The sequence below is a fragment of the Erpetoichthys calabaricus genome, chromosome 3 (assembly GCF_900747795.2).
Source record: "Erpetoichthys calabaricus chromosome 3, fErpCal1.3, whole genome shotgun sequence".
Taxonomy (NCBI): Eukaryota; Metazoa; Chordata; class Cladistia; order Polypteriformes; family Polypteridae; genus Erpetoichthys; species Erpetoichthys calabaricus.
Window position 1 is genome coordinate 81,443,688 of NC_041396.2, and position 14,624 is coordinate 81,458,311.

General features: G+C 38.3%; 1 protein-coding gene across 4 annotated transcripts in view; it reads right to left on the reverse strand.

Moving 5' to 3' along the window:
- Window positions 1–14,624, reverse strand: part of igfn1.3 (immunoglobulin like and fibronectin type III domain containing 1, tandem duplicate 3) — a 113,783-nt gene that overhangs the window by 56,370 nt on the left and 42,789 nt on the right. For 3 of the 4 annotated variants that reach the window (XM_051925465.1, XM_051925463.1, XM_028798805.2), the window contains exons 5-10: window positions 13,110–13,209; window positions 8,052–8,090; window positions 5,543–5,588; window positions 3,023–3,206; window positions 1,866–1,979; window positions 664–832 (exon numbers count right to left, since the gene is read on the reverse strand). In XM_051925465.1, coding sequence (XP_051781425.1) covers window positions 664–832; window positions 1,866–1,979; window positions 3,023–3,206; window positions 5,543–5,588; window positions 8,052–8,090; window positions 13,110–13,209 — 652 coding nt within the window. The remainder of the gene's footprint in view (window positions 1–663; window positions 833–1,865; window positions 1,980–3,022; window positions 3,207–5,542; window positions 5,589–8,051; window positions 8,091–13,109; window positions 13,210–14,624) is intronic. The other variant, XM_051925464.1, reaches the window with a different exon arrangement.

The window sequence follows — 14,624 nt, forward strand, 5'->3', positions numbered from 1 at the left end:
TGCTTTTTCCACCAAATTTAGGGTTAGGGGTAGGATTAGTCAGGGTCATACTCACTTCACATGTAAGTATGATGTGGAAGTTGTCAATTTCTATTTGTTATCTTCAGCTAATCACTGGGCACCTTGCTATATGGTGACTTTTCTATACTAATGCATTTGGCAGTTATTGTGTTCTGCTGTGCAAGTTTGTTTCCTCATCATGAAATGTAGTCTGAATAGCAGAAAAAGAATACAGTGATGGTGACTGCTTACTAAATAACTCTGTACAGTTTTTTTTTCTTTTTTTTTTTATTAAAATCACATTGTTATTGTCTCTTGAGTATCATCTGTTGCCTTCCTTTTGAAAATTGAGGAGCAGGTTACTTGACTGCAATCGCCAAAATGTTCCAACAGATGGAAGTTGGACCTCTCCACAATGTCACCTGAGCTAGTTAATTAACCTGTCTAATGCTTATTTTTATTATTTGACTGGCAATAAACTATTCCAAGAAATAAAATATAAAACTGTGAGATTTTCCTGAGTAATGTAATTGTTACTGTAAGCTTCACAAAATGGAGGAAGGTGAAATGAAAGAAAGGCTTAATGAGATATGAGGAAAAGTGGAATTGCAATGGTCTTTCGCTGACATGTCACATGTTTGCATTTTTAGGAACTCTACTTACATTTTGAAGGTAAGTCTGTTGAGAACACATTGACTTCCTCTACGTCCACTTGGTACAGTCCGGCATCTTCTGGTAGAAGGTCACGGATTGAAAAGATATATTTCTTGCCAACTTTTCGCAAGTTGTGCTTCATTTCCATATCTTCACTATATGGAATCATTTGGCCATCCTAAAAATATATATCAGTTCAACAGTTCAAGGATTGTTCAGGATCATGGAATAGCTAAAATATAATGATAACACTTTAGTTTGGGTACTGCAAGATGCATTTATTACTTATTTTACTCTGGTGTAACAAGACCTTCACAAAGGCTTCTTTTAGTCTTAATTATGCTTATAAAGCACTAGTAAAGTAAAATGTTGCATTTGGTATACTGGTAAAATTACTCATGAATATGAAGGATTCACAGGTCTTGTACTTAAGTAGGCAATATCAAGAGATACTGGTCTCACTTAAGCCAACTCTGACCATTCCAAAGTGACATTATCTTATTGTACATACAGTATGGACAGCCTCTTTACTGATGCTTTGTAAGTGTCATTACCACCAAAAGAAGCCTTTGTGAAGGTCTTGCTACATAAGAGTAAATGAGTAGTAAATGCATTTTTGCAGTACATAAGCTAAAGTGTCACCAATTTCATTTTTAGAGAATAAACTAAACTTTTAATTTTCTTGTTTCTGTGAATTCAAATATCCAAAGGCACTTAAAAATCATGATTTATATGTAGCGGTTTTGGTATTACAACAGTTATAGTACAGGTATTTTATGTGACTTGGTGGGGGCTACACAATGGCTGAGCTCTTTGGTTTGTAGAACACTGATTTAGCAAATATTCCAGTCAGAGGTTCCAGAAGTGAATGTCCATCCTGTCTTTATGCATTTAGTGGAATGTTTTAATTTTATTTGTGATGACATAACAGTTAAGGTTATTCATTCCAACATTCATCCAGGGTGTCAAACAGCTTATACTATCCACGCTACTTTATTCTTCCTGTTGTTTATCTATCATACGCACAGCAGGGGCAGAGACAGAGATGGACAAATGGACGGACAGCCTCATCGTTGAATGGATGGACAGACGTGACTGACTATCTATGGTAATGAGCCCTGACTGGAAATAAGTCCAGACGTGTCAGATCCACTGTTTTTTCCATAATCAAACTGCATTCAATTAGCCATGTTACCTCTCTTTTGGCTCACCTTATACAGAAGTATCCTGCTGTTTTCATCTTTCAGCTGCATCTCAATTTCAAACTTTGCAGAGCCCTCACTGGTCACTTGAATGTGTTTCAGGTTACTGATGGCTTCCACAAACTGGGAGCAAAGGGTGGGAAGGGCAACAGGCAAGATGGGTAGTTAAAAAGTCACAGGTAAAAAATGAAGGAGACAAAATGGAGGGAGAAAGAGAGGGGGAGAGATGGTAGGGATGTGTTAAACAAACACGATGATGAAACAGGGTAAGATGGTGTACATTATGATAGAAAACTGGGAATTAGGCATAGCAACACCAGCAGCATATAAATCTGTTTGCAGTACGGCATCATCATTGATGCAAAAGTGAATGGCATCATGCAGCAGCACAGTCTTATCGAAATATGCTTTTATCTCTGATCATTTTCTTGCTTGATTGATTCTGCTTTGGCATGTAATGTAATGAGTAATGGAGTTTAGTTCCATCTGAAATTATGCAGCTTAAATTTAAAAGTAAGATTTTATCAAATTACGTAAACAATAAGGAGCACTTGGACCACAGATATATCTGATGGGATGCTGTGCATGTGAAGCTACCAAGTGGTTGACATTTTTATTTTTTGTGGGCTCTGGTTTCCTCCTAAACCATATGGGCCTCACCAGATGAAACTAAATGTATTTTCATCCAAGTGGGAAATCTAGAAACATGGCATGAAACTAAATTTAAAAACAAATTGGAAACACTGGTGCATGATGTGCCATTTACATTAAGTACAGCTTTGCAGCCATCAACAAATGCATGCCTGATAAGTAATAAACTGGAAAAAATGCAGCTGTTCTGAAGAGGAGTAAAAAATGAAGGTAATGTTGGGATTCAGAAGACCTCACATGCATGTTATCTGCTGTATTAAGGCTGTCACATGATTTCTGGTTTCTAGTCTTATAGGTGTTTAGTCGTTTTACAGTACATCATGACATTATGCCAGTAATGCAGTTTTGTGTTAATATTGATGATTTCATGAATGATTAATGCACTGTATAATAGATTTAAGAGCAGTGATGCTGAATGTTTGCCAGGTGCTGTTTTAAATATCTTACATAGCAATCTGCATCTTATTTTTGGAATTAAGATGAGGACAAACACACATGTATGCTATGTACTGTACCTTGGATTGTTCCTCTTCTCTCTCTTTTTTCAACTGATTCAACTTTTTGAGCATGCCACGGAAATCAGTGATTCCATATTCTATGCAAATGCGCTCATAATCTTTCTTATCTGCACTCAAAAGAACTTCCCAAACTTTAGAGTCCAAAGCCTTCTGTTGACGGGATGGTCCTTCTTTTGGAGACCTACGGATACAGAAAAGAGCACAGGTTTATAACCATATTTCAGTAACACACTAGGAAATGTTTTACCTGGGTTCCTTTATTAGTTGGTTAAAGGTCTGTAACAAGACTTTTATTTGGCATTAAGAGTTTAGAGGAGGAGCTACCTAAAGTTCTTCTGTCAGTCACTTACTGTTATGTAACAATGCCTTAACAAAGGTTTTGTTTGTGTTACTTAATAATAATATCAACAACAATAGGAATTATATTAGAGTAACTTCTTAACATACCCATTGTAAATTGATACCTTGTGCAAAGTTGGACTGGCTTCAGAATGAGCAATAACAGTTGTCCAGAATTGCTAAGGGGTGGAACAGCGATGAATCCAGCTGTTCTGGGATCAAATCCCAATCCAGTCATTTTCTGTGTGGAGTTTTAGTGCCCTTCCTGTGTATACATAACAGAGCTTAAGTGGAACAACAAGCCCTGTTAGTCACTTGCGCCAATGGAGTTCTCCTTTGCAAAGGTCTAATATCACACCTCTAGGGTCTCGTGGTGACAGCTTGAAATGGGATTGAAACTAATGCAAGGAGATCTTGATTATATCTACATGGGTTTTCTTCTAGGTATTTTGTGTTTTCTCTCTAACATCTAACACTCTTGTGTATTAAGTTTATTAATGACTTAAAGTTGGACTGATACAAGTAAATATGGATTTAAATCCCTAATTATGCTCTTTAAGCTGCCTTCTGCTCAATGATGAATTGAACATATTTACATAAAGCTGTAGAAACAGCAAAAAAAATTATTAGAACTTCTTAAGTACAGAATGTTAAGAGTTCCTATTTCTGTTAAGTTGTTTGAACTGGTTGTATGGTAAATATAGGTGTAAAGGAGCATTGCAGACAACAGGAAGCTTAACAAACCAGAGAAAGGCTTCAGAAACATCCTAGAGTCCACAAAGAAAGCCATACAACCAGGAATGCCACATGTTTCACTAGTGTGGAAACCACCAAAGAGCAAAAGTAGATTTAATGAAAAAGTGCTCTTGAATCAATCACTCTTTGGGCACTGAGATAAAATGATACGAAAGGGTTGGGGGCTGGGAGCAGACTAAAACAAGTCCTCCAATAGGTGACAGCAAATCAAGGCACACTAGAAGGGGCTTTAGGGACATGGATACAGTCGGTGTTCTTGACCCTGAATGTAGTTTCTAAAGTAATCTCAGGCAGAGGCATGGGTCACTGGTTGTAAAGTCGGAAGATGACTTGTGGGCAAACATTGCACTAGCAGAAGAAAGACAGGCCAGGGATCAGAATAGTATAGTGAGTTAAGGGAGTTAAAGGAAGTTTTTGTCTCTTAGGACACATTATACCCCTACAGGTAGACAGTGCACAAGATCTGTACTAGGTAGGCCTAAGATGAATATACTGTAGGAATTTGCTGCTTTATTTTTGTTTATTTTGTACCTCAGTTTACCCTTTGTTCATCATCTCCACATCTCTCTCTAAAGTTTGGTAGAGCTGTAAGAGCTGTGCTTATCATTCACACATCTTATCACAGTGCCAGGATGTGTGCTGCTGAAGTCTATCTTGGGTTTGTGAGAAGATGATAACTCCAGCCAGATGCACAACGCTAATCCACTGTGCCACCCAATTCAATAATTCATCAGAAAATTCCAGTTGTAGCTAATGGATTTGCTAGTAGTGATTATGAATATCCATCCATTTTCCAACCCGCTGAATCTGAACACAGGGTCACGGGGGTCTGCTGGAGCCAATCCCAGCCAACACAGGGCACAAGGCAGGAAACAATCCTGGGCAAGGTGCCAACCCACCGCAGGACTGATTATGAATATGAATATGAATATCCACTGGGGGTTGGAAACTGCCTAGCAGTCTTCATAGGTATTTTACTTTGAGCTTCTCATTTGTCTTATAGGCTCATTGGATGGAGGAGTGCTCAGTAAATGTGTAGGAGGTGTGAAACCTACTCAGAAGGCATCATCAGCAGCCATAAGCCATGCTGCGTTAGTCACAAAGACGATGTCAGGAGCAGATCAACAATTGAAAAAGCCAAGCACTTAGTCATCGCAGTTTTAATGATAAGCATAGAGATCATTTGAGTATATAATGAAGGACATTTTATTTTGCAAGTTGACTTCGTTAATATGTGTTTACTGATTCTTTCAGCTATATCCCTTCATGCTAACAAAATTTTCTTAGAATCAAAATATTTGTGCTATAGATATTCTGCAATGATTGATAGAGCCATGTTAATAAGATTCTCAGATGCATAGCTACTCTAAGACAGTCAAAGCAGTCTTTCAGCATCATTTATTTAGAACATCATACCCTTACCGCTTCTTTAGAAGCTTCCGAAACTCTGTTGGATCTTCGTTTACAGCTGAAAGGAAAATGTATGAAATTGCAAACTTGTAACAGGACGGATCACAGTAAAATACAACTCTTCTACTGATTTATTGAATGTGCATTAAGTTCTAGACCTGGAAGAATGTAAGAAACACCATAATACCATTAATATTAATTTGGTTCATATATAACTTAGAGGGACCAAGATATGTCTCCTGAAGCTCTCCCCTCATCTGGTGTCAAAGAGACTACATTAGAAGAATAGCAAGGCATTGATGAGGGAGATAAGACTGTATGGACTGACTTTTAATGTTCCTAAAGTAACTTGGTGAAACAATACATAAGTCGAATTGTGTTGAGGAACTTCTTTCAATGGGGCATCAGCAATTCATGAGTCACAAATGTGGTGTCTAATATAGAGAAGGTCTACTTCAGATCTGTTCATCAGCAGTTTCACCAGTAGTGAGAATGAATGGGCTTAGCATTATCATTAACTTTCATTTTATGGGACAAAATGTCCATTCTAGCAGAATATTTGAAGTTCATTCAACTTTACACATCTTACCCCTCTTGCCATACTTATTCATTGTGTGTTGTGTCTTAAATGTAATGTTTTCAGATCAAATGTGCTCACTAACAACCATCCACCATGTCCCCGTCAAGAATACTATCTGACACAAACTATGTTTGCACAAAACCACTTTCAATATGGTGAAAAAGTAAGTACCCTTGTATTTCAGCTCTGTGGTCTTGAATTTCAGGACATATAGTGGCTATGAAAAGTGTTCCTTCCCTTAAGAGTTTTCAAATTGTATTTTTCTTCATTGAATCACAGTGGATTTTATTTGGCTTTTTTGGCATTGACCCACAGAAAAAAGACTCTTTAGTGTCAAAGTGAAAACAGACCTTTATCAAAGAGATCTAAGTTAATTACAAATAGCAAACACAAAATAATTGATCACATAACCATCATCTCCTTTAAGTCAGTATTTAGTAAATGCACCTTTAGTAGCCATGGCAGCTCTGAGTCTGTGCAGAGAGGCTTCTTTCAGCTTTGCACATGTGGACACTGTAGTTTTCGTCATTACACAACTGCTCAAGCTCTGTCAGACTACATGGGCATCGTGAGTGAACAACCTTTTTCAAATCAGCCATAAATTCTCAATAGGATTGAGATCTGGTCTCTGACTCAGTTACTCCAGAATATTAACATTATTGTATTTCAGTTTTGGCTTTAGGCATGGGGTCAGTGTCTTGCTGGAAAACAAGTCTTTTCCCAAGGCATAGGTTTCTTACAGACTGGATCAGTATTTCCTCCAGGATTTCCCTTTATTTTGCTGCATTCATGTTACCTTCTACCTGTGCAAGTGTTGTTTCATAATGTGCAGTGTTTGGCTTACCCCAAACATAGCATTTCGTTCGATGGCCAAAAAGCTCCATTTTGGTTTCACCAGACCATAAAACCTTTTTCCAAGTGGCATCAGAGTCTCCTGTGTTCCTTCTGATAAACTCTATGTAGTGCTTTCTAGATTGAAGTAGCGACACACTCAGAATAACGTTTCGAATGCTGTTTATTGTTAACCTTGTTTAATCAACACTCCATACAACGTGCCTCTAAACCACACCCCTCCCTCCGGCCGTCATACGTCTCAAAAGACGCAGACCATAGCAATCAACACCCAAACATAAAATGGACAAAAGCATCATTAAACAATCATATACAACACTCTATAGCTGAAATAGCTTGTGCATTTGTTCACTTTTCCATAAACCTATAACTAGTGAAGCACTGGGCAACTCTTGCTGTATGCACTGTCCCATAAAGTCTCAGCTACTGGAGCTTGACACTTGTTTAGAATTCTTATAGGTCTCTTGGTTGCGCTCCTCATTAGTCTTCTTCTTACATGGTTTCTGCGGGCGGTCTGCTTTAGGTAGATTTACAGCTGTGGCATAGTCTTTCTATTTCCTAATGATTACTTTAAATGAGTGTCAAAGGATATTCAGTGACTTGGATATTTGCTTGTATCCATCCCCTGACTTGTGCTTTTCAGTTGTATTTTCACAAAATTGCTTAGAATAGTCCCCTTGACGATAGGCAGGTGATCTTAATTTAGGAAATTATGTGACTTCTAAAATCCAATTGGCTCCACCACTGATGCTTCATATTAAAGGGGTGAATACTTATGTGATCATTTATCTTGCGTTTTATATTTGTAATTAATTTAAACCATTGTATGAGGATCTACTTTCATTTTGACATAAGAGTCTTTTTAAAAATCAATGAAATGCTAAAAAAAGTCTTTTTGTGTTTATCTGTGTCAAAAAACCAAATTAACTCCAGTATGATTCACTGTTGTCTACCAATAAATTATGAAAACATTGAAGGGGGTGAATCCTTTTTATGCATGCTGTAAATATCAATCATATGGTCCTCATAATGTCCAAAAATTAGGTAAAACTAACCTTAGGTGAGACAAATAACAATCTTAAAGCTCACCTTCCTGTGACTTTGGTTTTGCTTTCTTCTTAAACCCAACTATAAAGAAACAAAAAAAGAAGCAAATTTGAAAATACATGCCAAAAAAATAAAGCCTTTTTAGTGTTTAGGTTAAAAAGTTGTTTTCTCATCACAGGCAATTAACCTCTAGAGATTTTTTTATTTCAGCCTATGTCCTTCAAACTAATGAAAGAATTAATTAATTTAATGTTAGAAAAATTAAATATGACAAGGGTAAATCAACATGTTCTGGTTTCAAATGTGCTGCAATTAAGATCCATGCATGTATTCATTTTCAAGCTTTATTAATCTAACTAGACATTAAGCCTGTTATAATAACGGGTGCTAGAACAGTAGTGCATAAACATTAGTAAGAACAGTCTATATTAAATGGAAAGGGACATTGACCTCATTCTGTTTCTTGTCTTAATTTTTTTTTGTCAAAAATATTTTTGCAAGAAGCCTAAAGTAAAATAATAATAAAAATAAAATAGAAACATATATGACAATACAGTAAGTATAATTAATATTACATTTATCCTCTCCTCTGTGGCTGTTGATTGATGTGTTGTGTCTGTTTGAAAATCTCCTATCCTGCCTCTCTTTATTTTAGCTTGCTGTGGCGTCTCTCCATCAAGTACTGTGGAGTTCCCTAGCAAGTATTTTAATCTGTGCTGGTGTGCAGCTGATTATTGTATGTGTGGCGTCTCCCCAGCAATGGATTTTATGTGCGTGAAAATAAATCTACTTTTAAAAGTCATCCTATTGTAATATCATGAAAATTCGTATATTTAGGAAAACCCCTTCAACGACTGACACTTACACTTTACCGGGCCAAGCTTCTTAATCGCAAATCTGACATCCTCATACTGAACACTTGCTCAACAACAAACACTAATCCCACCTCTTTGGGGAAGCTGGTCTTCGTGTCTCAGTACCCGATTGGATTTTTCGTGCCTTATGTTTTAGGTGTTACCTCATTTACTGAAATCCGATTGGATCGGCCGCGCGATATTTTATAGGTCCCGCCCTCTCTGCCTTGTGTGACGCGTCAGGTAGCCTTTGAAGCATCTGCTAGAGGCCGGTGACTCTGCCACTCATTCCGCCCTTCCCTGTACTTCCGCCTTGTCCGTAATATGCGTTTAATTTTCTGTCACAACAGTGGGCAATCAGCAGAGTCTTCCCAGGAACTGATGTAGTGTGTGGCGTGCAGCTGATAATCGTGGCTGTGGCGTCTCTCCAGCAAGTACTGTGGAGTACCCCAGCAAGTATTTTAATCTGTGCTGACATACAGCTGATTATTGTATGTGTGGCGTCTCCCCAGCAACGGATTTTATGCACGCGGCCGCGAGTACCCAATCAGCACTCTCCCCAGCAATGATGTCCTTTATTAAAGAGTACCCACACATGGACGCACACAGGGATTTTATTAAAGAGGATTATTGGGTTGCAGTGGGCCAGCACCTACTCCAGCAGTACAAGTGCAAGACAAGAGCTTACTGTGAATGGGATGCCAGTTCATCACAGAGTGCTAGAAGTCAGTTTAGTGTCACTGGTTAAAGTAACACTAACATTTAAGGGTGTATGAGGAAAATCAAAAAACCCTGAGAAAAAGCCCACATAGACATCTGGAGAACATGAAAATTTATTAAAGAGACTGACCAGGTCAAGGGTTCAACCCTGTCTTGAAGAGTTGTTAAGATAATAGGACAACCACTGAGCCATCATCAAAATTGATATATCAGTGCCTGGAAGTAGTAGCATTAATCATTTTGCTATCCAAGACCTTAAGAGCACATTTCAACACAGGAGAATGGCGCACTCTAAGTTAAACAGCTTTTGATTATAAGGTACTGGAAATATGGGAAAACTAAGTGGCAACTGTTATACGGGCCTGAACAATGCTAAAGATTCAGTAGAGAACCAGATTGGCAAGTGTTACAGGCAGGGGTTTGAACTTGCAAGGGATACACAAGTAGTTTTATCGATCAATACCACAGACTCCTACTACCAACAGTTCATCTATCTATAGTATAAACCTTCATCTTCTATCATATGGCTGTAGGGAGGTGACACTGGTCATGGCAGCAATTCATTATTTGGTCATAAGGCAGAAATAGTTACTTGATGCAAAATCAGTTTGTTGCTGAGCACTCTCATTCACAAACACATGCACACCCATTCACACTTATTTGTACTGGGTAAATTCATGACCGTGATTCAGTGTAGGTTGCAATCTTCCAAAGTGGACAGCTGGCACCTCATCAAGGATTGGATCCTACCTTGTAACAATGTGATTGGAATTTGCTCTAGCCTCCAGTGACCATGAATTGCATAAAGTGGTGTTCCTGTTTTTCTTACATCCCAGTCTTGTCATTCTTAGTGCCTTCGAGACAAAGTTCATGATGACCGTCAGACTGAGTGTGAGGGAGGTCCCCTTGGAGAATTGCTGCCGACATTGATAGTATATCAGTGTTGATTGCTTATAATGCTTGTGGCAAAACACTTCGCAAACAGGACACAATGCTTTCCTATTGAATACAACTGTGAGTCACGACCTTATGCAACCCAAAAGGAAGCAACTTGGAAAATATGGTATAAAGCAAATTATGAATTTTGTTATGACTCAAATTTATATATCTGTACAATGTGAGTAGAACTTGGAGTGTGCAGAGAGAATGTACAGTTATTCTGAAACACTACCAAATCCAAGGATATGACACAGGATTGTGAAACCACAGTCTTGTAGGGCTATACATGATTCTCGAAAGAGAACACACATCTGGAAGCAACTCACAAAAAGTTGAAGTGAATAACATCAAAATCGGCTGCTGAAAAGACTCCACTCATAGGGTTCCTTCCTAAAAACCCACCTCCCAATTTCCCAGAGTCCACACACTTTAACCATTTAGGGTTCCATTGTCCCATTTCTTTTCATGTATTAGAAAAACATGTATAAAGAACTATGAAAAAACAAGGAGACAGAAAAAGAAACTGAACAAAACACTTGGCGATGAGAGAAAATAGAAAGCTAAATTTGCTGTTTTCAATTCAGGAGCTCAGTAGCACAATAATGCATGCTGCGACAGAAGAGACAGATGCATCCATCCATGTAGATCAGTGCTGGTACTTGGCCCCACGCATTTGAGAAATGCTTCTGTCTGCTACAGTATCTTTCTGTCATTTTGACTACTGCATTACTATATGGTAAAAACAGCAAATAGAATTTAGATAAGCATTGCAGTCAATGTGCATACAACGTGTTAAAGCATTGCAGCTATATTCTAACATGGCATGTTTGCATTTCCAACTAGACAGTAATGATAACTTACTTTAGTTATTCGTTTAGACGTGCAGTCAGAAGGCAGACACAGTGCAGCATTGTTTGTGGTTCTGCTGGAGAACTGTCAGCATTATTAGGCATAATTATTGTTTTGGGTGTATGGAGAACGGAAAACTACAGTTCCTGTGACTTTTTTTTAACAAATCACTTAATGGGAGCCCTTTTCATCTCCCTTTACTTTGAAGTAATTATATTTTCACAAACATAGCTGCCAATTCTTTTTGCCTTACATTGACTCCTACACAATTATCGTAATTGAACAACAGAGAGCACACACGGTACTTGCAACAACGTATCATTCATTTTTACCACTAGTTAGATGATGTATCTGCGGTGGGCTGGCACCCTGCCTGGGATTTCTTCCTGCTTTGCACCCTGTGCTGGCTGGGATTGACTCCAGCAGACCCCTGTGACCCTGTGTTAGGATATAGCGGGTTGGATGATGACTGACTGGCTGACAGATGATGTATTCAAATGCCAATGAATAACCTCATTTTGCAGAAAGGTTTATCCCTTGCAACAGGTTATGTTTACTTTTAACACAAATCCAATGTTCTCTCCACACACACGTCACACATTCATACGTTTAATAGGGGGCACTTTAGGAGACTTTTCTGCTGTAGGAAGTTCATGGTAATCAGAGGCTTGCCTGCTCTTTATCAGATGGACATGGTTAACACAAGCACCATTGCTCTTTGCAGTTCAGAATCACTGCCCCCTACTTTAATTGTCACCTTCATGAGGCATTGGATTGGTTTAGAAATTTGACATTCAGTGAGTCATCTAATTTTTTGCACTCACTTTTAAGCAAAATTCACTCATGGTTGATTCCAGACGTATGTATTACACGTCAGGGTCTGTGAGACTAGTAAACTACGACAAAGCAGAGTCAACAGCTCCACCATGCTTCCCACTTCTTAAACCATTTATTTGTTTTCTTATTTTTCAATTTAAAATTTTCTTTTGCAGAAATTTGAAAATTAGACTTTGCAATAGGAAAAATAACCATAAGGTAGGAAACAGGTAGGAAGCACAAGGTAGGAAATGGCCTTGTTAAGCCTTATTAATGAGGCTTACCCAGTTGTGCCAGTTAGAGCCACCTGATATAACACCTGATATAACAGTTACAATCTAAAAACACTTTACACATTAGAAATATTGAATAAAATTCTAGGATTATCACTGATTAATAGTTTCTAAATTGTCCTCTAGAGACAGTTATATTTTATAGTTCTTTACTACCATTAGACCATTTACTACTCCCGAATGAGGCACATTACCTGCATTGTGAGGGAGCATCAGTTACAGCACTACGGCCATGTGACGCATTTCCCCGAGGGTGATCCAGCTCGTAAGATCCTCATTGTTGGGGACCCGAGTGGCTGGACCAGACCAAGGGGTCGCCCACGTAACACCTGGCTGCGGCAGATAGAGGGTTATTTCCGGAGAGTGGGACCTGGACCGTGTGTCTGCCTGGGGGGTTCCCGAGTTGTTTCGTTGTGTAGTGAGTGCGGCAACGCATTGTACCAGTGCATGCTCCCCAGCTTGACTTGACTACCATTAGTAAAACGTATTTATTAAAATGCTTTTCCAGTTTCTGTGTAAATTTGCAGATTAAGACATAAGTATTACACTAACATCAACATTTTAATTTCTATAATTTCTACTGCTATTGTACAGCAGTACATTGAGTGACCAGGTTTTCCCAGACTTACTTTCAATTACTATCAGGGTGGCAAAGCACACAGCTTCTCCATACAGATTGGAAGCAGAGCATTTGTATGTGTCCGCATCCTCACCAGTCACACTGATTACCTGTGAAAAGAAAAAAGAGCTTACATGGGGATTCAATGAAAATTTGAAATAAAAAAATGATTACTATGTCAAAATAGTACTTTATGAGGTGTCATTTCAAAAATGGACCAAACCTTTTAACAGTGTGGATATAAAATACGCATAATTCAAATAAAGATGCAACCAATATTTGTAATGGTTAATATTGATCAAGAGACATATTTGTCTTTCCATCCATTCTTTTTGTGTTTTTACATTTATCATTACAGGTTACATGGAGTCAGAGTCTATAACAGCAGCGCCTGGTTCAAGGCTGTAACTGTATATTGCAGGGCCCACTCACACATACACACACACACACACACACACACACACACACACACTTGCACAACTAATTTAGTGTGTGCCAGTTTGGAATCACCAGACAGCAAAATGACCTTAAAGATGAAACAGAAAACTGGAATATTTGGAGAAAACTGACATGAATACAAGCAGTTCATAATGATTAGACTAGGACTGAAACCCAGCCTTATTTCTGAAAATTCTTATCAAAAATAAATTTAAAAAATATATGAATCTATTGAAAAGTACCTACAAAGTGAGCTTAAATACAGGTGGCACAGTGGTTAGTGTTGTTGCATCAATCCAGTGTCTTATGTCTGAGTGTCTTCCCCAGTTGTTGTATTTGTGGAGTTTACGTGTTCTTCCATTGTCTTCTTTGGTGTTCCACTAGGTACTCCTGTTTTCCCAGAAATCAGGTGAATTTGAACTGGCTTTGTGTCAGTGTGGTTGTGTGTTTAAGTGAGCCTTGTGTGTGCTGGTGTCCTGGGCTGATCCTTGTCTGGTGCCCAAGTCACCCAGAATAGGCTGAGGCCATCACAACCAAGGATTGTATTATGTTGATTTGAGAATGTTATATTATAAATGTAAAGACCATTCCCAAATCACATTGTTTCTCTTGATACAAGAGAGATTGTTCAGCTTCAGCCAGAGACTTATTCTTTGATTTCTCCAGTACCTTTAACACTATCAAACCTTACTTGGATATGCTTAAGGTGATGAAGGTAGATGAACTTGAGTTGCTAACTAAGAGGCAATAGTTTGTGAGAATCCAGGACTTTGTGCCAGAGACAGAAATCAGCAAAAAAGGAGCAAACAAATCAAAGTAGTTGGTGCTTTTGACTTTTAATGTGCACATTGCTTAGAAGATGAAACTGTTGTGTCAAAATAAATCTTTTTCACAGGCTGCTTCCTTCAGATCAGTGTCCCCCATCTTCTATTTATAATTGATGTTCCTTTTGCCCATGCGTACCACTTGTAATTTTCTATGTTGAACTGCATTTTCCAAGAGATCATCCAATTCTAAAGCTTGTCCAAGTCTTTTTGAATCTTATTTGCTGTCTCCTCAGTTTCTGCCATTCCTGTGAATTTAATAC